Raw genomic sequence first — 22,468 nt, 5'->3', positions numbered from 1 at the left:
CTATAGTTTCCTATCCAGTCTCTTCTACTATCCATACTCTGTTTCAAAACGAATCCTCATGCAAAACCTAATTTCATGTAAAGACGAGTTTCATTTGCATTATATGAAAAAGAACCTTTAGGGGGATCGCTTACTTGAGCACGCCACTAATAAATCACGATATTTTGCTCAACTTCGTCGAAAAATTGTTAATTATTTTAGTCAGAGTACTTATATTTATTCCCAGTAGAGTTGTGTATATTTATCGTAGGCGACTGTGTTTCAGTAGGCTTTCATTTTATATGCGTTCAGTTCATTATCGCTCATAAATAAATAGCCCCAATAACAGATTCACGTTAGAACATTTCATTTTCTTTAATGGTAACAGTTCGTTTGACGATCTGTCTCAGTTGCACATTACCTTACTGTTTTAAAATTCGTTATTTATCTCAATTTGAAAGATAATTCAGTATTTTTAATTTCTTCGGACGACCTAATTACAACTTAACTTCAGTCCAGTTGCTAAAATTCTTTAGCTAAACATTTCTCTAAATGAGTATTTTTGTCATTTCTTTTACATTTTTTCCTTCCTTTTTATTGGCCGAGAGCTCATCATGTAACCTGCAAATAACTGCTTACAAACAATGTCTGCTCATGCGTAATACCTTTTAAAAGGCCCCATTAGGGGTTTTCAGGACACGGGATATTTGGATAAAACAATTAACTGGATACAGGATAATTTTGGGGAAAACTTATGGGATATGGGATATTTAGATCAGATAAAACGGGAAGTAAGTAGGAAAACCGTTAATTTTTTTTTTCTGCAAAATTTTGGAATTAAAGGAACACGGCATATTTAGACCAAACATTAACGGGATGTGGGACACTCAGACACTCCCCCCCCTCTTTCCCCCCCCCCCCAACTCCTAAAGGGGTCTCAAATCTGTTCAATAGATTCTGCTCATACATAATGTTAACCAAGCTCTTGTGTAAAAAAATTGGCAGATCGCCTGTCAGAGAGTGATTCAAATATCAAAACAAACTTGGTGATAGAATGTTAAAACAATTCTCGGACTCGGTTATCGCAAAATGTCGTGATTTGGGAGTGTCTCACAGATCAATTATTTGCCTCAACCGGATAACTTGACCTGCTCGCCACTGATAAATCACGATATTTGCTCAACCTGGTCTAATAATTATCTCCTTAGTTGCCTTTTACTTTCATGATCGAACCGTGGGTCAATCAGTGTGTGCAGGAGCCCATGACCAGGAGCCTTCATCTCCTATACTAACCCTTGGAGTCAATCCTTTCCCGTATTAATCTATTTTTAGAACACCGCGGGGCTCTCGTGTTCCCGCAAATTGTTTAGAATGCCCAATCAGAGGGAAGCTATTGTATACGTCACGCGCCCGTCACACGCCGCTGGTCACAGCTTACAGCGAAATAATAACAGTAATGGCGGAATGCGTGGAAAATGCGGGAAACCTGTGGGAGATCAATTCTAAAAATAAATTAATACGGGAAAGGGTTGACTCAAGGGTACAGTACGTATGGAGGCTCCTGGTCATGGGCTCCTGGTGTGTGTGATTTTAACTGAGGATGAAAACCTAGCTTGGAATATTTACATAAAAGCCATCAAGCAGTCCTCTCCTATGCTATTGTTTCTTTTCATGTTTTCACTGTATCATAAAAAATGAAATTTAGATTATCTTTTTTTTTTCAATTTTCAAATATGACGGTCTTGGCGGTGCAGGAGTTAAGACCAATATCCTTGCGAAAGCATGCAGAAAAGCATTTTCTATGGGATTATTTCACTTCCAGAACCTTTCTCACTGAAAGATTTATTAAGTACGTCATCGACTTTGCAAATGACTACGTCCCTTGCCACTTCAGACATCTTGCTTGGTACTACGTACTTAATTCCGGCCAGCTCAAATCGCGGCAAACATTTCCGTAGGTCTTTTATCAGCGACGACAGCTCTGTGACCTTAAAACAACTGGTCAGCGGATTTTTTAGAAGACTCCAGATGTGTGCATAATTGCCTTGGTTCTTGGACGATTCCTCTCCATTCACCTCCAGAATTTCGCCGATTTTGCAAATGACTAAGTCTCTTTTGATACTTTCGACGTCGGTTGGAAACTCGTATGTATGTTGCGCGTCACCCAGTTTGCATTGCTCCAGTTCAGTCAGCAATTCTTCCACTTTTCGCGGTTTCATTACATTCGTCAGCGGTTCTCTCAGCTCTTGCCACAGCTGATTGAAGGAAGCTGACTTAAACTGAGGTTCCATGCCTTCGATGTGTTTTGCAAGAACTCGAGCAATTTCAGGGATAACCTTGCTGGCAACACTCTTTCTTTTGTGGAAATAAGAAATTCTTGGAGCAACTTTCTTGCTTTTGCGTTTTGTTTCATGGAGAAGTGAGTCCACAAAGGAATTGTAAGTTGTATCTTCTGATCGCAAATCTTCCTGTTTTGAACAAAAGAAGATAGTGCAAAGTACGAGGATATCTATAATTCAGTGAAGGCTAAAGGGATTAATTGACTTATAACAAATCCTTTTCTAACCACCCTACCAGACAACCAGTGCGCCTAAAATCTTGATCGACTATTCGGTCAAGTTCATAGTTAGTAGAGGAGACTGGTTATGAAACCCGGCGAACTTCAGAGAGCGAAACAATAGATTTGTGTCTGATGTTGAGCCTGCGCATCACGTGATACTGACTCTGCACACGTTGTAAACAAAATGGAGGGCGAAGAAGACGGACTTACGATACTTGGAGATGATATGGATGCGATTTTGGATGTCTTGGAACAGGACGAATTTTTACAAGAGGAATTTTCAGCGGCAGTGAATAGTGTATGTGCAGAAAATCTGATTTTTTTACCCGAATTCGCGACCGAACAGTTTTAAAAACGTGTACGATCTCGATGACAGCGAATTGAAACCCTCTCGTCGTGCATTGTGTGCCATGTGTGATCGTGCTTGTTATGTGTATATATAGTCCGTGAAACGGCAAACAATATATAGTTTGCAAGAAAGTAGTTTGTATTAGTAGATTATCAACTGTGTTACAAATAAAAAGTTAGGAATCTGACTTAGATTGATCGCTAAACCTCGATCTTTCTGTGGTTCTCTGAGCTCGTGTTCGGCTGTAAAGCCGTCGATACAGTTTCATAGCTCTTGGTTTTCATAAGCTTGAAGTTTCTTAAGCATCCAGCGGTCCTTCAACTCTTACATACTAACTATGATCAAGTTGGTCAACCGATAAGGCGTAGCAACGCGCCTCCAACGATTGATTGGTTGAGTGATTTCTGGAGTTCAAAAAATGAAAAGATTGTGATATGTTTTTCTATTCGCTGTTGCGTGATCAAAACATCTCATGAAGCGTATACAACCGCGGCGATGTTCAAGCAAAAGCTATCTACTGTATAAGGAAATCAAAAACTCGATTGTCGTGTTTCGTTAAAATAGTGTATGGTAATTTCTCAATTTTGTGTACAACCTACAGTTCCTTTAAGAAAAATCTGAGAGTGGTATATTATTCAGCCTATTTCCACCTTTGAAATTTCGACGAAAGAAATAATTATTATTTTCTATATCACTGCTTGTCATGATTGTAATTCTGCAGTCAGTAAATTTTACACTGATCACGAAAATACTACTCTTACTAAATTTTGTAGTTTCATCCAAATTCAAAGAAAATATGTAGCGTGTATACGGTTCATGGTGATCTCGCCTCTTAGCTTTCACCATTCAGGCTGAAATTTTGGCCACTGGAACTAAAAATGACAAGTACGTTTACCCCGGGATCATTATTATAAGAAACGCCCAACTATTTCAAAACAAACAATTAGGACAAAAAGCATTTTCCTACCTCTTTTTGTTCAGTTTTGACTTTTTCTCGTTTCCAAACAGCTGAGTCTTGTATGTCCGTGGACTGTTCGTCACTAAAATTCCCCGAAACCAATTTTGCAAAAAGAAATAACATGAAAAAACGTGCCATTCCAACTTTGTTTCCATCCATTTCTGCTTCTTGAGCAGTGCTAAATGCTCCCAGAATTCAGGAGCGATTAATTTTGCTAAGATTTTCCCGAGTAACACGTTTTAAAAGTACTTATCTATTCAACCATGAAGGGCCACTTTCGTATACCTGTCATATGCCAGTAGACCATTCATTGCAAGCACCGACCTTTTTCTACATGGTCTGTAGAACACCAAACATCTCTGAAACAAATGTGACTTGATCACCTGTTTTTATTCATCAGTATGTTTAAAAAAACTCCCATAGCTTGGTTGAGACAGGCACAGGGGCGAAACGTTTAATGAAATGACCGGGATGAGACTAGAGACAAAGAAAAAGTACGATGTTATAGTAAAACAACTGAGTCGATAAATATGTGACCTGTTTGCTTAGATTCATTTTCACAAACAAAATCGATACCCTCCGGCAATCGCTTCTATCTTATTCAATCATGATACTTAACAAACAATCAAAACTCTTCTTTCCTTACACTAGCAAGTTGAATTAAAGCTGTATTCTTAATATGAATACCTATTTACCAAAGAACTCATTGTTAAGGGTGGTGATATCCACAATCAAAAGTACTGAACCCGCGTTTAAACGCTCATTGATTAACGACCCTTCAATTGTGGAATTTTCGTAATTTTTACAATATTCAAGAACTCAATCTCGAGTGGACATAGCAATGGAGCTTTTTTGAGTGGCGGAGCTTTTCAAAGCGCCTCATTCAATTCATTGCTACTGTCGTTTAAAGAGTGGATAACCGTATCTTCCGAATATTGTTGGCAAAACAAACCGTACGCTGTCCAGTGGAGAGTAATTTGTTCGATGGATAGGGTTACCCACTCCTTGAACCACGTGGCCCTGTTTGCTAGATCTTGCGTTCAGTGAATTAAGGTAAAATGAATTTCTCTTCATACTTCAAGCATGTTAACCCATAAGTGTTTAAAACTTTCTGTCTATCCTAATTCAGTCAGCGTGACGTTTCCGTTCAGATCAGTGTTCTCGGGTAACCGTATTTTCGCGATTGAACGTCAAGTCCCTTATATTAAACGTATAAAAATAGGGTTTGCATACATCATGCCCCGACTTAATTAATTTCGCGAATTGCGTAATTAACAGGCAAGATCGTCCTAAACAGGAAAATTAACGCTGGTGGGTGCACACAAAAATATCAGTTTGCGGAGAGAATTGTTAGGACAGGATTTATAATTATTTTTGTCAAAATAATAGAACTTACTGTCGTGAAAAATTTAACGCCGAAATTAACGTTCCATGAAATTAACACGAGTTAATTAGCGCGAGAATTTTTGAACTTGCGTTAATTTAATAGAGCGTTCATTTCCAATGCTACTTTCAACGCTAGGCTCAAATAAATGCTCGCTTCATGAGGTCGAGTTTTGAATTAATTACCAACCAGCGCGGTTATTTGAGAAATAAGGCTGGTATCTCGATCTTTGCATGAACCTATTCTCAGCTCAACTTGCTTCGGTAGTCCAGCAGGCTTTGTCAAACTCACTTATGTTATGTCATTAAAAAAGCTCAGGCACAGCATTTTGAGTTAATTTGACCACGTACAAAATTACCTGTAATAAACTGGAAACCTGTAAATAGTAGTTTATTAAGATAGAAAAACACCAGAGATCGTAATGAACCACGAAGGAACAAGGATGGTTAAGGATGAAGAAGATTGACACGGATTGTAAACGACGAACTTGAAAAATTTAAGCTAAACTTTTCATGATGCCGAAACCGTGACTTATCTCTTTTAAGTATCGAAATTTTTCATATCAATTGACGTTGGTATTTACAGTCAGCGAGTTTGCCTTTCTGTTAAACTTAATGTTTCGGATGTATCTTGTGGCTTATTCAACTGGAATATGCTCGATAGTTGATTGTGAACGGATCTTTTTTTTGCATTTCAGTGAACCGGTTTGCGTAACCGGACAAAGTCATCCGCCGATGTCAGTTAAAAGGCCCTAAACCAAACCAAGCACAGCACAACACCTCATTGGACAAAAGCTCTCTCCTCGGAAGAGGATCACAAGCACTCGTGGCTCCCATCCGACTCTGCGCCTGCTAACTCGCCCAGCGAATTTCTATAAGAGAGTCTCAATGTGGTAAGCCTTTAGTCCCAAGTGAGTCCCAAGATCTCTTGTCAAGACTTCTTTGTGTTGTGTCTTGCTATATTAGCAGGCTGTATTACTCTATAATTCTTGTAATAATACTTTTTTCCATCCCGAAACTGGGTCTTATACTTCATATAAAATTCAAAAAATTCCAAGATGAAGCTGGTATAACTTTATCTGAAAGTGGAACGAACAACTCTTTCTACTCCTCCATTACACCGCGTTGCGTTCCCTGTCTATTTCCAAGTGTGTTCTTCTATGCGCAATTCTGTGCGTCCCCCACTGGTTTACCCGGGGTTTCTCTGCCCACGTTACCCGTGAATAAGCCGTATGTTCTCCCAGTGGCTGTTCTTCCGTTGCAACTTGCGCTCCCTCGAGCATATTCTATCCGTGCCTTTGCGCTTCTGTCCGTTCTGGTGTACATTGCCCTATGCGTTCCCCCATAGATTACTGCATGATTAGCTCCCGAATTCACTGTGGTTTTCTCTCGGTACAAATATGAACCTAGCAAATAGCCTAGTTGATCATAAATCCTCCCTATCCAGGTGGTTTTTGTCATTTCATCCAATAAAAGCCCCTGTGCGAAGGATTTCAGGGGGGGGGGGGGGGTGGGTGGGTTCAACGTCCGTCAGCGAACTACTAGATTTTATTTTCCTTATTCCATGCTCGGGTTAAACTCATTTGTTGTTGTTGTTGTTGTTGTTGTTGCTTTTCTTTAAATTTTAATTTATTTCGTATTAAAAACAAATTTTAAGATTAGGGATCAAAGCTGAGTTACTGTAAAATTTTCCTTGAGCATATCTTTTTTGATCAAGCCCCGTTTTTTAAGCGAGTAAACAATATGCGAAGACTTTAAAAAAAGAGTGGACCACTTTATGCAAACAAGAGCACAATAAACACAAATTTCTGTAAAGATAAGAAAGAGGCAACAATGCACTTAAGAAACAAATTTTATAAAGACGTAAGGCTAATCAAAAGCCCTAGCCTGATTTTTTAATGTTTTAATTCTGGCTCACAACAAACGTCATCAACTATTAAAGCTTTTATGAAAGCTTTTCCCTGTTGAGTTCCTTCCAATCAAAGAGGTACGGTGATGGGGAAAGTAGAAGCTTTATTTTCATCAACATTGTGTGTAATTTCACCGCAAGTGCGACTCTCTAAACCTGGGACTGGCACTAGTTGCCCAAGAACTGACAATCTCACGTGACAACCTCTCATAGACGAAACACAACTAGCTGAAGCTAAATTTAAAACAACGATTTTTCGTTGAGACTCTTGCCTTGTCAATGACTTAGACAACCTTGCTTTTGGCCAGTTTTCCTGAACTCAAGTTGTACTGGGTCTTACCATGTGTGTTACGAGGACGAATAGATCGTAGGACAGAAAAAACGTGTCATGGTTAATCAGTTTTTGTATCTTTGAATGTCAAAATGATAATCCGTGATAGTCCGTTACGAAAACGGAGCTTTTCGCGATCGAAAACGCTCTACAAGCTGGAGGAATTTGAAAACGCCGGCTTTTCGTTTTCGCGCGGACGGCAAACATTTGAAAACGAAGCTTTTCGAAAACGATGTAATCACGATAATCATTTGATTGCTCTGACGTAGTTTTCCTCAAATACAAATCCAAAATGGCCGATGATTGTTGCGTTTTTATACTCCTCCGGCGTAGTGTGGACAGAAACCATTTGATGCGCTTTCATAGTGAAACCTCCGTTGTCAAATTCCTCCGGCGTATTGTGGACGGGGCATTAATTATATTTGAAAAATGACCTTTTGTGTCTGCAGTCCATACGGGCGCACGTGGGCTCCATATGAACAAAGGTAATGCAAAGTTTAGCAGAAGAAAGCGTGCAAAGGGTGTTGTCTTTAAAGATTTGTGACGTGCCGGCGTTAGCTGATTGGTCTTATGTCGCTTTCCATATTCATGATGACTATTGCTGATCTGAAGTGCTTGTTTGTCAAATTGAGATGTTTGCCGTCGGAGTAAGATGTTTACTGTTCCCTTCTACAGGAGAAGCGAATTCTTACTTTGATGAACAGATGGCGTCGACGTTTGGGGGAAAAGAAGTCGGTTGACACCCATTTCTACTAATGGTTAATATCAATTTCTTTGCATTCTACCTTCTAAGGTAATGTTTCAACCAAAAAATACCGGCTCCAAGTCATTCTGCCACCACGTGCGCTTGCCGGACTAGGTTTAGATTTCGTGTTGACCTTCAAAACAACCGTATGGCTTTAGTAAGAAAGTAAATTGTACGTTAGAGGCTAGTTCTGAACCATACGAGACGATAGGTTCTTAGTGGTCTTTTCGACGAGAATTTGGCTTTTGTTATGAAAACTACCTTTCTTTGTCAAACTTTGTCTTGTATTCGTCAACGCGCACTCGTGTTTAGCAATTCACTTTTAGTTCTTTACTCCTCGTTTACTCGTGTTTCCACACTTGTTTGTTCCTTATCCAATTTTCATTCATTTTATTTTCAGGGAGTAAACGAATGAAGGAAAGTCAGGAAAACACAAGGATTCAAGCAGGGAGGATGAAGACAAAGTTAAGAATAGCATTTGAGAACTTGGTTGAATTGAAATATCCGATAAGAAATGGCAGTCTCGAAACTAGAGAAGATTCAATGGAGTACCAAATCGTTTTCACTGATAAAAGTTTTTTTTTTCTCGGCTGAAATATTTGCTTTGGAGTGATGTTCGGGCGCGAAAAAAATCAAATTCGTTAGTGATTGTTAATGACCTCTGCCATTTTTCACGGAAAGGTTACTCAACAGCCTTAGAGCAATCATTTACTACATGTTTTCAAATTACGGGGAGTTTTATTTCTTTGCTTGAGTGATCAGCAGCTTGACTAAATTATATTTTATCGGTTCGGCATTTGCATGCTTTACTATGTGTACTTTGACAAAGTCGAGTATTGTTATTTATTTTTTTGAAAATTCCAAATTGTTTTACAATCGCTCAACTCTCCTAACCTTGAAAACTTGTTACTAGACGATGACCTTGGTAGAGTGTTTTAAGGTGGCGCTGTATGTTGAAATCAAACCGTGGTGGTAACTCTTGTTTACGTGATCATGGCAATCATTCTAGCAAATTCGTTTTTCATACAAAATGGGCAAACAATTCAACGCTGAGCATTTTTAAAAGTTGTCTTGTTCTCCAAAATCGCAACACTAATTAATATAAGTTTCTACGAAGGCGTAGCTTCAATATAAAATGTGAAATTGCAATTGTATGTCACAGGGCAATGCCCTTGCTCAAAAACAATATTAAATGACTACATGGTCGTAGAAAATTCGGTTTCAGTTGAGCTCCTTGTGTTGTCGGAGAATTATTTCTACTTTTCAAATCTTAGCATGTTCAGATACGAAATTAAAGAACTGTCTTGACCGATTCTTTGATTTGCAGTCGAATAGACGTGATCATTTATATTGTTTTCCTTATTTTCCCAGAACGTTCGCGGAAATTTATTTACCTGTGTAAATTGTGTATGTTGAAAAAGCAAATTAGAATTAATTAATGACCCAAATGATCTGAAAATGCTGCAGTTTGTACTCAAGTTAATTATAAGTGTTAAGCATGACTATCAAACAAATTACATCGTTTCTTGAAATTATGAAAGATTTCAAATTATTCCAAGAATCGTTAACGATTCATTTGTAAATCTGAATTTGTTCGCAACTTTATTCAAGTAAATGTTTGACTATTTGAAATATTTGTTGACATGATCACGGCATATTATTGAATGCTTTCTTCGTTGTTCCGTTCGTATTTGTTTTTTTTTTTTCCTTTTATGCGCTGTAGTAAAAAGCTTGACCATTTTTTGACGTTTATTGTGTATTGACATGCTGAGCCACCTTGAAAATAAATAATTCTAGAGGAGGATATTGGGTTTCTGGATTGATCTTCGTTGCCTGAAAATACTAGATTTATCGGCAGACATTATTTCATACATTCCCGTACGGAAAACGTCCGGTTTATATTTTGTTTCTTCGGAAGGGGACTAAGCGCTGGAAGGTCAACCATGAACCAAATATATCCTCTTGTTTAACTTTCAGCGAGGCTGTATTGAATTATGTCTGGTATCGAGCAACTCTGCCATTATCGCTTTTCAAAAATGCAGGTCTAATTGTCTGATTTTTCAAATTGTTTTGGCTTTCATTTGTACTTTCAGATATTTTGGGTTTCAGAAATGTAACTTCAATTGTTTGAATATTCTAAAATGTTACAAAGCTACTATTTTAACCATTTTTGTACCGAAAACGAGTATTTACGAGCAGGTTTTGCTGCTTTTCAAAACTTATAGCTCCAATTGTTTGATTGTTCTAAATGATATGACTTTCGTCCTCAACTGACAGATATATTTACTAAGAGTACTTAATATTACATCTTTGATTTTTAACACATCCAATTGTGATTCTTCTAAAATTTACCAAACATTTGCTATCAGCACTATTGCTTTTCAATGCTGTAGGTTCAATTTTCTGATTCTTGAAAATGTTATTGCTTTCGTTCGGAAAGGACAGTTTTAATAACAAATATTCAAGAGGCCATTGGATTTATAGTATAGTGATTCATTTTGAAGCTTGATAACCAGACATTAACCTTTATCACCTCGCTGGAAGTAATTTTTAGAAGATAACGAAGTAAGCCATGAACATTTCTTTCAAATTGGCCTACAATTTGTCGGGTTTTGCTTTTTCATCTCGGCTGAAAGTGACGGAAGCTCTAAATTTTATAAACGTTAAGACTTGATTGACATTTTCGCGTTTTTTTTTAATATTATTATTATTGTTTTATTATTTCGTCGGAGTAATCGAGTTCATGGCTTGCCTTAACTATCTTCTTGAAATGTATTGCATGATGGTTTCACGTTAAATAGTTAAACTGTAAATGACGGACAGCTAGAAATCTATATACAGAAATGAGACGAGCAAGTTAAAATGTCTACAAGTGCAACGTTTCTGCACAACATTGAGAACGTGGCGACGTTTTAAGGACCGCTGTAGTTAAGAAAATTTAGGTAGTTAAGGCGCAAATTACCCAGCTATGTAACTTTCTTATATATTTCGATTTACATATGCATGTAGAAATGTTTTCACCTTCTCAATGTTGTGTTAAAACGTTGCAGTTGTAGAAATTTTAACTTGCTCCTCTCAATTTTGTAAAGAAGTTTCTAGACGCTCGTTTCACGGCTGACTATTTAACAAAATATCATCATGGAATATACCATCTTGAGCACAAATAGTTATTGGAATTAAAATCTTAGTTTTTGAAAAATTCGAATGAAAATTTTTTGTTAGTTTGTGTTCAAGATGGTATATGTTGATTTTTTTTCTGGCGGGAAAAATTATAGGGGGTACCCCCTTAACATTTTTGTCAAAAAAGTTGTCAGGGGAAACGCTGTGCAAATTTTTTCCAATTTTCCCGCCAAAAGTCTTAGTATATATAGGGGAATTTTTTTGGTGACACCTTTGTAATTAATTTAATTGAATTTTAATAAAAGTAGTTAAAGAATGCTTGTGAGTTATTGATTTGTCATTGTTTAATTAAAGTTATTTGATGTCAATTAAAGAAACAAAAGAAGACAACAAGTTTGAGAATTGTATTTATTACTTTTATTATTACTTTTACTGAGTGGATGAAAAAATACTTTAATAAACAGTTAAGAGTAATAACAATACACAGTAATTAAAAATATTACCAAAAGGAAAAAAAAATTAAAAAACCGGCGCATGCGTATTTTAGGCGTCCGTATTTTTTCTAAGTTTCTTGGCGGGAAAACAAAAATTTTCAACAACGGTTGACAAAGAAATTAAGGAAAAATGGCGCATGCGTATTTTAGGCGCCGTATTTTTTCTAAGTTTTTTGGCGGGAAAATAAAAATTTTTATCAAGGGTTGACACTGAAAATAAGGGGAAAAAATGGCGCATGTGCATTTTAGGCGCCCGTATTTTTCCTAAGTTTTTTGGTGGGAAAATTAAAATTTTGACATGGGTTACCCTAAAAAATTGGGCAGTCGAGACAATTTGTAGAAAACATTTAATAAACGAGAACTATTGATTTAGTACAAAACTAACTCGACGGAACACGCTTGAAATAACTCGACAAAAACTTTTGACATTTTTGATAAATTCTGGTTGAGTGATTCGCGACAAACAAGACAATCCATTCTGAAATTGGTCCGTCGGAGAAAACTAGCAAAACGTTGCGATTCTAAACACGAAGGCTATCTATAAAAATTTGCTTCTCAAGGAAAATCAAAGACTTTCGAAGCTCACGATACGAGAACTCCCAGTCGGTGAATCATATGACAGAAACGTACGTAACCATTGAACAACAGAGCTGTTGTGTTACACGAACGACTGTTGATAAACATGTTACTAAAGTTTTGCACGGGAATTAATCAAAGTCAGGAAATGTTGCCGTATTTTAACTGCTAACTCGGAAAATAAAGAAAATAAAGTTTCCTATGGTATCCTGCTGCCTTGCCGTTTGTCTAAACAAGCCAACAAAATATCAAAACGCACTTCACAATCTTTATTTGCTAAATTAACAGTTAAATCTCCTGTTGCCATGCAGTGTATTGAAATTCCCGTACAAAGCCTTACTAACATATTCTCAACGGCCGCTAGTGTAACGCAACAACACTGATGTTCAACAGTCACGTACGCGTCAGTCACATAATCCACCAAGCTCTCGCATCGTGAACAAAGACAAAAAGATTAAAGCTGGATTAAAATTTGTAAAGCAAAGCTGACGACACGTTTCCTGCAAAACCTAACTATGAATCATTTTTCGAGTTAGTCCATTGTTATAGATAGCGTTCGTGTTTTGTTTAATTGTAAGGAAAACATGGCAGATCCTAACGTTAAGTCCAGGAAAAAATCCGAACGTTCACGTCCTGCTTTTTGGTTTGAAAAAATCTCTTACTTTTGTCTCTTGCATACTATGTCTTGTCTCAAGGGTCCTTGTCTTCTTAATAGTTCTTCCTGGCAGTGCCGTGTCTTGTCTTTACTTTTATCTGCTTCAGTCGTCTGATCACTGAGATATCCTGAAAGAAAAAAGAAACACAAATATTTATCAATATACACCATACTGAAGCTTTGTGCTGTATTTGCACTTCTTTTGCAACTACGTGAAGCTTTCTTCACCCTATCTCATATACACCGACTACGGAACTCCCGAAATACAACACGATTGGCCAAGCTGTTTGCTTGACAAATTACCGATTTTGTAGGGAGGAATTGGACTTCGATCACTGTTGTAAGCTAATGGATCAGAAAACCTCAACATTATTTGTAGACTGGGTAGCAAAACATAGAAACGTATTAAAAACGTCAGGGTGAACTTAATGATAACATGCACCTGTGACACTTTGATTCGATAACTGATTCTGCTGCCAAACTAACAAAACAAACTATCAGGTGACGAAGACAACACTTCTCAACTGACTCCAAATTTTACTGACAAATCATGCTTTTACCTCGGCATCCTTTTTACATCCAACAGATGACCTCAAATTATAAGTGAGAAATCATTTACTGACCTAAACATGTTTCTCTCATCAACTGACGGCTCACTGAAATCAGAGAAAAAGCATAGCTTTCTTTACATATTCGCAAGTGAGTAAACAGAAAGGGTTTTTTTGTATTGTGAAAGACAAACTGGTTGGCAAGTATCGGCTGAAATATGTAATCCAGGAGACAATTAGAACTAGATAAATACTGATTTAAAACGATAAAACAAGATTTCTCAATTACAATTATTTCGAGACACACATGTACAGTGGAACCTCGATTTAACGAAGTCGCTGGGGACTGGCCAAATTTGTTCGTTAAATCGAGGGTTCGTTATATCAAAAACCTCGATATAACGAATTTGAGGGGAAACGATCAAAATGTTCGTTATATCGAGGTCATAGTTAATGATTGATTTGTAACACAGGTGACTTCTGTCACGCAATTCAAAGCAATTTTCGTCACCCAGAAGTGCCGCGTTTTGAGATGCAATTCATTAAGCATGGTGGCTTTCAGTATCAATCATTTTCACTTTTGAGCAGACGCGCAGCTTTTGTTTACAAAAAAACGACACTTTCAGAGTAGCGATTTAAAAATGTTGCAACATAGAGGTTATACAGAAAATTGTCTATGTAAACAAGGAAACGGACTTTAGTGTTGTTATGATGCACTACCCAACATTTCCGGATTTCAAAGAAGATAGAGCAGAAGTTAATTGATGTCGAAATACTATAGTGCTAATGTCTATGACATATAATAAGCCGTTGACTGAAAGACTGCTGTCTCTTTACCATAACGATTACACGGATTTGTTGACTGTTGATCTGTTCAGCGTTTATCTTCTGTCGCGTGTTGACATTGTAATTCGTTATATCGAGGTAGATTTTACGTTTGGGCTTCCGGATTATGTTCGTTATATCGAAGAATTCGTTATATCGAGGTTCGTTATATCGAGGTTCTATTCCATACATTTTACTGTAACTTTGGCCGGGACATAGAATATCGTTCGTTATATCGAGGACTTCGTTAAATAGAGGTTCGTTAAATCGAGGTTCCACTGTATACAAGTTGTCAGCATGCATGTCAAGATCAAAACGGTATACGTTAAAACTTGGAGTAATCTGTCATTTAAAAATTGGTAAAAAAGGAAAGGAATTAAATGGTTGTCACTGGCTAAAAAATATGGTTATCGGACGTTTCGGCCACTACTGTTGCCTTCTTCAGCAAAAGATGGAAAATGCAAATGTTAAACGGCGTCCTGGTAAAATATGTAATAGATGTGTGATAAAACTAAATGAGCAATAGTCTCTAGAGTATTCTTAATGAGTGTAAAAATTCTTAATGCCATTGTACACGTTCGGTAGCGCTATGTGTTCGTTTATAGCGTTCCTGTCTCGCACGGAATGCCAAGCTTCAAGAATTAGTCTTTGTTTCCATACTGATGATCTGTCGACAATTTCAACGTTCTCCAAATCTATTTGGTGACCGTTGAGCATATGGTGTTTGGCCAATAAAGAGTTTTTGTCCAATGTTGCTATAGCCTTTGCGTGTTCTTTCATACGTGTTTTTAACGCGCGTGATGACTGACCAACATAAACACAGTCACAATCTTTACATTTGATCTTGTAAACAATGCCTCTGGAAGCCTCTTTCTCGATCTTGTCTTTAGGTTTTTTGAGTATGTTCGAGATGGTACGAATAGGTTTATGGGCGACCTTGATATTGAAACCTCGAAGAACGTTTGCGACTCTTTCGGAAAAACCTTTGGCGTAGGGGAGGATGACAAAACCACGATGGTCGGTATCATTCGTTTCTTGTTGTCTACTCAGTTGGCGGCCATTGTGAATGAAATTTGCAGGGTAGTTATTAGTGGCAAGGGCTTTCGTTACTCGTTTAGTTTCCCGTGAAACTTCCTCCTCCGTGGAAGGAATGTTCCTTGCGCGATCCATGAGAGTGCGCACGACCGAGTGTTTATGCTGAGGATGGTGGTGTGATTTGAAATCAAGGTAACGGTCGGTGTTAGTAGCTTTCCTGTAAACAGACACAGCGATCGAGCCATCTTCTTGTCTGGTTGTTTTTGTGTCGAGAAAGGCAATGGAACCTTCTGATTCTATCTCGATTGTAAATTTGATGTGAGGGTTGATGGAATTGAGATGTGAGTGGAATTCATCTACGTGCTCTCTTTTAATACATACGAGGCTGTCATCTACGTATCTAAACCACCATTTAGGAGGGTTAGGGGTCGATGAGAGAGCCTTTTCTTCGACACGTTCCATGACGAGATTGGCCAAGATGGCGGTGACTGGGGATCCCATCGGACAACCAAAAATTTGTTGGTAATGGTTGCCTTGGAATATGAAGAAATTGTTGTCGAGGACAAACTGTAGAAGTGTCATGATATTTTGGATAGACAAGTTGGTTCTTTCCGGTAGTGATTGGTCAAAGTCCAGTCTCTCTTTAACCACTTCGATTGCTAGGTGGGTTGGAATGCAAGTAAACAGTTTACACTCATTAAGAATACTCTAGAGACTATTGCTCATTTAGTTTTATCACACATCTATTACATATTTTACCAGGACGCCGTTTAACATTTGCATTTTCCATCTTTTGCTGAAGAAGGTAACAGTAGTGGCCGAAACGTCCGATAACCATATTTTTAGCCAGTGACAACCATTTAATTTCTTTCCTTTTTTACCAATTTTTAACATGCCTGGCTACACACCGAACATTTTTAATCTGTCATTTGTTAGTACGGATGTTGTGGTTGAGACAAGTCATCTGACAGTTGTAGACTACAATGCTGAGATCAAAACATGACTAGCCTATCAGTGACTTTCCAGTCATAAGTCAGGTCCCAGTAAGGATATGGCAAACGAAATATGAATGGTCACTTAAATTTAAATCCATCAGTGGTCAATATGGATCAGTTATGAGTAAGGATGTATAGATCAAAACAAGACTTGTCTCAGTTAAAAATTTGAAATCATCTGTCATTAAAAATTTGAAATCATCTGTCAATTATCAGTAAGGATATTGAGATCAAACATGATCGTCAGTTAAAAATTTGGAATCATCTATCACTGTTGTCAGTGGGAACGTTCAACATCAAAATATGATTTGTCAATAAAATTTGGAAGTTGTTAGTTGTCAGTATGGATACTAAGATCAAAATTTCGTTTTCACAGTTTAATTTTTGAATCATCTGTAAGTTGTCACAGATGGATAAATCATTTCACATAAATTTGGCCAGTATGATATTGAGAAACATGACCTGCCTGATAAAATTTGGAATTATCATTCAGTTTTCAATAGGGACATTGCGATCAAAACATTGTATGTCGGTTAAAATGTGGAATAGTCTGTCAGCTGTCAAGTGTTGAGATCAAAACATGATTTGCCAGAGTTAAACTTTGGAATCATCTGTGAGTGTCTAATATGGGTGCTCAAATAAAAGCATGTCCGATAAAATTTGGAATCAGAGGGGTGGTGGGGAGAGCAAGGAAATGCTTTCCTACAAACCCTCAATTTTGAAAAACTCATTTGCCCACAAGCTGGGCTCCTGATTGGTGCAGCATGGACTTGTTGATTGACAGCTGAATCAAATTTGCGTGTAATAATTGACTCCAGGAATAACTCGAGAGTGAAAGATTTTTAAATGGTCCTCGCCTCAGCAGAAATTTATTAGGCTTGAGCTCAATGGTATTGTTTTAATTATCAATAGTGCATGAGCATCAAATGTACAGGAACAAGGGAAGGAGTTCCAGGGTTTGATAGTCTTATTTGGCAACCTTGCTTACAATATAACTTATCTGAGTCGTTTTTCATGTCCAGAGAACAAGGGGCTGAAATTTAGAAGTCAACAACTGGTGATTTCCCCTCCCCCCCCCCTGCAAAAGCGAATTTACTCGGGCTGACAATTTTAATTTTCTTTTCAGCAGCAAGAGATCAAGAATAAAATAACCGCCAAGCTAGTGAATGGTAAAAGGTAAACCACAGGAAAGAGGTCTTCTTGCTGAACATTTGACTTATTGCAATACAAAGGTGTACATGTACGTGAATGTAGATACCACTATTGTGATTTTAGCAAGTTTGCTGACCAGTCAGAAGAAAAATATAATAGCAAGCGATAAGTTGTTCCATTACTTGATTTTACAAAGAGCTTGCGGTCAATCTTGTTGACACTAGGACTTAATCCAAACAGAAAGCACTTTCTTTTTTTGAACACTTGGGGTATTCTCACTTTAAGGAGGCTGGACACAGTTTCCTGCACTTTTCTAACAGCTGCATCGAGAGATGAATACTGCCACTGTTTATCAAGTGACGCTACAATAATGGTATCACACAAATGCCCAATTATCGGTAAACAAGTTGCAGACATTCTTTTATATAACATGTTACCAAAGCAACAATACAACTTGTTAAAAACACACTTAACTTTAGCTTTAAGCTCTTATACTGTAGCTCAAAACTGAGCTCAGTGAGCCCCATTTTGTTGTTATTGAATTGTGATAGGAATGATAAGATGCAACTTTTTCCACTAAACATTTCCCAAAATTTCAGTTGAAAATTCCTTGCTGGATTTCTCAAGACTGAATTTCATCCTATAGTACACTGTACCAGTTCCTCAAAATGACTAAAATTATAATTATATTGATACACTAGTCCACTACATTTACAATGAATAGAAAAACTTTGACTGGCCTACCATGTCTGATGTATTTCACTTCCTTCACTGGTCTTTTGGTGTTTAATATGCGATTCTTGTTTGCCCTATTAAGAGATAAAAACATATTCTCAAATTACTTAATACGATTTCTAACTGTTGGTATGCTTTAGTGTTGTAAACTACTGTAACTAGTGGAATTAGAATTAATAAGAGTAGTAACTATGTTATACAGGTGTAGACCTGAACATTTGCGGACAACATTACAGATACCAGAAATATAAACTGACCTGATCTAGCTGTACACTGACTCCTCCATAGCTCTTAGTTGTCCCATGTTGTTGTTTGCTTCTTGTTTGACTGATAATAAATGAAAATATTTCAATGAGAGACTTATCGGTTACTGTTTACCTTTGAAAAGAAGGAAACTATTACATCCAACATTGAAAATTGTATTAAAAGTGCTATCAATAAAAGTGATTGGTTCAACAGCAGCTTTGTTTAAATTTTTCCAGTAATCCACAATGCATATTACTAAACCCTAATCCTAAGAGCAACTTCCCACAGTTGATATTTTGCCACTAAGAACTGTCTTGGAGATTTCCAGGACTAAAGAAGCTCTTGGTTTAACCCTCTTAACACATCAACACTTAAGATAAAGGAGTACAGACAAGTCTACAATAAGATACATGTACAGTGTATTTCATGTGCAATAATGGCATCATCCCCTTCATCAATTCTCAGGAGACTGATACTACACATGGTAGCTGCTATGTAGAGTTCACAATAGCCTTATACACCAGAAATTACCTTTAAATAATACATGTAGCTGTATCTGAAGTCCACCATAAGTCTCTCTGTCAGCACTCCAATATCATCATATTATGTTCATGTGCTTCATGTTTTGCCTGATACAATGTGAGTAATACAGACACTTTGATAAGCGATTTAATATCTACTTTTTCAAGCACAATTATTAACATCATGTTCCAACAGTCACTCCAAATAACTTACTACAAACAAGCCAAATGTAAGGGATCGTCCATTGGATTATTGTTGGGGGAGGGAGAGAAATTTCAAAAAGAAAAAAAAAAACAGTCGATGAGGAAGGAAGATCAAAAAGGTACGGAAAAAATTTCCCACACAGCTAGAAGGAAAAAAAATAATATTGTGGGAGAAATTCATCTAAACCTCCTCCCCCACCCTTCCACACAATTATCAACTGGTCCATTCCTAACTGTGTTTAAAAGTCAAGAGCCCAATTACTCGGGTTACATGTATAAGCAATTTCCGATCATTTTCTGTTACCAATAAGTACTGTATCAAAAATATATAATCCTTAGATATAATTTCTGGGGCTAAAAACAAGCCTGACAGTCAAAATAAGCACACTTGTGTAGATTTAAGCTTAGCTTATAAGTTTTCCACTAAAACATACAAACTTACTGTATGGCTCTGTCAATTCCAAGCCCACTTATCCCTTCCACGAATCCCCCCCTCCCACCCTTTGGACATTTGACGAGTATTTGAGTAGTTGCTGGTCCCCACCACAGGGCATTTGTTTGCTAGGGGCTGCCTGGGGATGGGGCATTTGGCAATTTAGTCAAAAACAAAGAATTACACATTTTGTCAGTCTAAACATGGCTAGAACATCTAAAACAAATTTAACATAACCAAAAGAGAGGAACTGAGAAAATTAAATACAAATGTCAAACTCATGAATAGACTGTGAAGATATCCCATTCATGTATTGTTTTTGTCTTAATAATGTAAAGTTATTAGGATTTTGCTGAAAACATGTCACAGACATTTGCACTTTTCTCACCACCGCACCATCCAGATTTTGTATGTACCAGGTGCCCCATGGTGGGGTATTTGCCACCTTATGAAATGCAAGTCAAAATCCCGGGGGGGGGGAGGGGGTGACAGAGCAATTCTATACCACTGGACTGGTAATGATCTTATCCCAGGTAATGTGATTATGTCGAAGAATTTCGCCTTTATGTTGTTTACACGGAACACCAGTTTGAAGAAGAAAAGTTGGTAGCCATCAAATTAAGTTGACAATAGTGAAATTATGGAATTATAAACTGGAACTTTCTAAGATTTTCATTTCCTTAGTTTCTCGTGCGTTTGCAAAACTACCTCGAAACACCTCTGTCTAACATTCGATTTACCGAGCTGTAATTCACGAGATAGATGTATTTTGACTGAATAAATGTCTCAAAGCATGTTAAATCTTTTCAAACCATCAAGTACTCAAAAGTAGCAAAAACACAAAAGTTTCATTACATATGTACATACCTAGCATGGTCGAAGACAGTCGACACAATATAGCATCTTGAGGTCGCTTTGCTGCCTCAGGCATCTTCTCTAAAAGAGCGAAATTCCCTCCAGAAAGTTCCTCCAGCCGAAGTTTGTGTCTGGAACACATTTGGGAGCATTTCTTGTGGTAAAGACACGATATTAGGCAATTTCCAAGTACGACAAAGTACGACCAAGTACCTTCTATACCTCGTCCAGTGAAATATTTGTAATATTTAAGTTGAGTCCCAGGGCCTCCGGTCCTGCCGGCGGGGCCTTGGCGCGAGGAAATCGTCAGGCAACTCTGGTTTCATTCCTTGAAATCCACTTGTTGTTCTTTAACTAATTTCTACAGCTTCTTACACACGTTAACGGAGCAATGGGAGCATGTAGAATTATGTTTTTTTTGTTTTTTGTTTATGAGCTGTTATGGAGAAATTCACCACAAATCTTCCCCGTAATTCAGGCAATCAGGTAAACTTCTAGAGGGGCTGTTGTTGTTGTAATCAAACGGTTTTAGTCAGAGACCAGCCAGTGGATATTTTTGGTTCTTGGGAAGGAAACCGACGTTGAATAAGGGAAATTCATTATCCAAGAGTCTACCGAATCACCTCATTCATCCTCAGAGCCACCTTTTTCTCCCGCCAAGGCCCCGCTGGCCAAAGAAGGACAAAAATGCGGATGTTCGCGCCACTAAGGCCATTGCTATCCCGGGCAATTACTGGTTCGCTGTTACTTAAAATCTTTACTAGGTTAAGTAGTTCTCGTTTCTTTACAAACGTCACTTCATATTCGTCTTTCTTCATGCGCGACTTCCGTAAAAGAAGAGAGAATCTCGTGAGCCAAAAATTGAACGGAAATAACAGCAAATCATATTGGAACTCATCGCTCATTGATGCCAAAAATAAAATGCAAAAAAAGAGAGAAAGTTTTGAATGATAAAAGAAAGAGGGATGTAACAGGGGAGACGCTAGTGTTCGAGCCCTGGTGGGGAATGTCAAAAAGAAATAACCTAAAAAAAAAATCAGGGAGTCTGGGTAAATTAGGGATTAACAATGGGGAGGGAAAGGAATACACGGAATGTTAGGGGGGCTAGAAAGAGGGATATATCAAGGGAGAAGCTAGGAATACAGTGGAACCTCGATTTAACGATCCTCTATTTAACGAAGTCCTCGATATAACGAACGATATTCTATGTCCCGGTCAAAGTTACAGTAAAATGTAAGGAATTAAACCTAGATATAACGAACCTCGATATAACGAATTCTTCGATATAACGAACATAATCCGGAAGCCCAAACGTAAAATCTACCTCGATAAAACGAATTACAATGTCAACACAAGACAGAAGTTAAAACGCTGAACAGATCAACAGTCAACAAATCCTTGTAATCCTTATGGTAAAGAGACAGCAACCTTTCAGTCAACAGCTTATTATATGTCATAGACATTGGCACTATAGCATTTCGACATCAATTAACTTCTGCTCTATCTCCTTTGAAATCCGGAAATGTTGGGTAGTGCAACATAACAACACTAAAGCCCGTTTCCTTGTTCACACAGACAATTTTCTGTATAACCTCTATGTTGCAACATTTTTAAATCGACACTCTGAAAGTATCATTCTTTTGTAAACAAAAGCTGCGCGTCTACTCAAAAGTGAAAATAATTGATACTGAAAGCCACCATGCGTAAAAAAAACGCGGCACTTCTGGGCGACGAAAATTGCATTGAATTGTGTGACAGAAGTCACAAATCAATCATTAACTATGACCTCGATATAACGAACATTTTGGTCGTTCCCCTCAAATTCGTTATATCGACGTTTTCGATATAACGAACCCTCGA

At 37.7% G+C, this 22,468-nt stretch overlaps 2 protein-coding genes across 6 annotated transcripts; both read right to left on the bottom strand.

The window, feature by feature from the left end:
- Positions 1–337: 337 nt before the first annotated feature.
- On the bottom strand, positions 338–4,158 carry LOC145497249 (uncharacterized). Its single transcript, XM_081477071.1, has 2 exons — positions 3,856–4,158; positions 338–2,447 (listed from the first exon to the last, which is right to left on the bottom strand). The coding sequence occupies exons 1-2, from the start codon at positions 4,003–4,005 to the stop codon at positions 1,779–1,781; spliced, it is 819 nt and encodes a 272-aa protein (XP_081333197.1). The 5' UTR covers positions 4,006–4,158; the 3' UTR covers positions 338–1,778.
- Positions 4,159–11,736: 7,578 nt separating this feature from the next.
- On the bottom strand, positions 11,737–20,848 carry LOC145498407 (uncharacterized). Of its 5 annotated transcripts, none has more exons than XR_014050851.1 (6): positions 20,621–20,848; positions 19,127–19,224; positions 18,607–18,676; positions 18,359–18,423; positions 13,683–13,715; positions 11,737–13,187 (listed from the first exon to the last, which is right to left on the bottom strand). XR_014050851.1 is itself a non-coding variant. In XM_081478338.1 (6 exons), the coding sequence occupies exons 4-6, from the start codon at positions 18,044–18,046 to the stop codon at positions 13,063–13,065; spliced, it is 408 nt and encodes a 135-aa protein (XP_081334464.1). In that variant the 5' UTR covers positions 18,047–18,423; positions 18,607–18,676; positions 19,127–19,224; positions 20,621–20,848; the 3' UTR covers positions 11,737–13,062. The 5 variants fall into 5 exon arrangements, 3 of the variants coding, with proteins under 3 accessions (XP_081334464.1, XP_081334466.1, XP_081334465.1); XM_081478338.1 differs by having other exon boundaries at positions 17,797–18,423; XR_014050850.1 differs by lacking the exon at positions 13,683–13,715.
- Between the last annotated feature and the right edge of the window lie 1,620 nt (positions 20,849–22,468).

Source organism: Orbicella franksi, chromosome 9 (genome assembly GCF_964199315.1).
Source record: "Orbicella franksi chromosome 9, jaOrbFran1.1, whole genome shotgun sequence".
Lineage (NCBI taxonomy): Eukaryota > Metazoa > Cnidaria > Anthozoa > Scleractinia > Merulinidae > Orbicella > Orbicella franksi.
The sequence above is the reverse complement of the archived record's forward strand: the minus strand, read 5'-3'. Positions and strand labels throughout refer to the sequence as shown.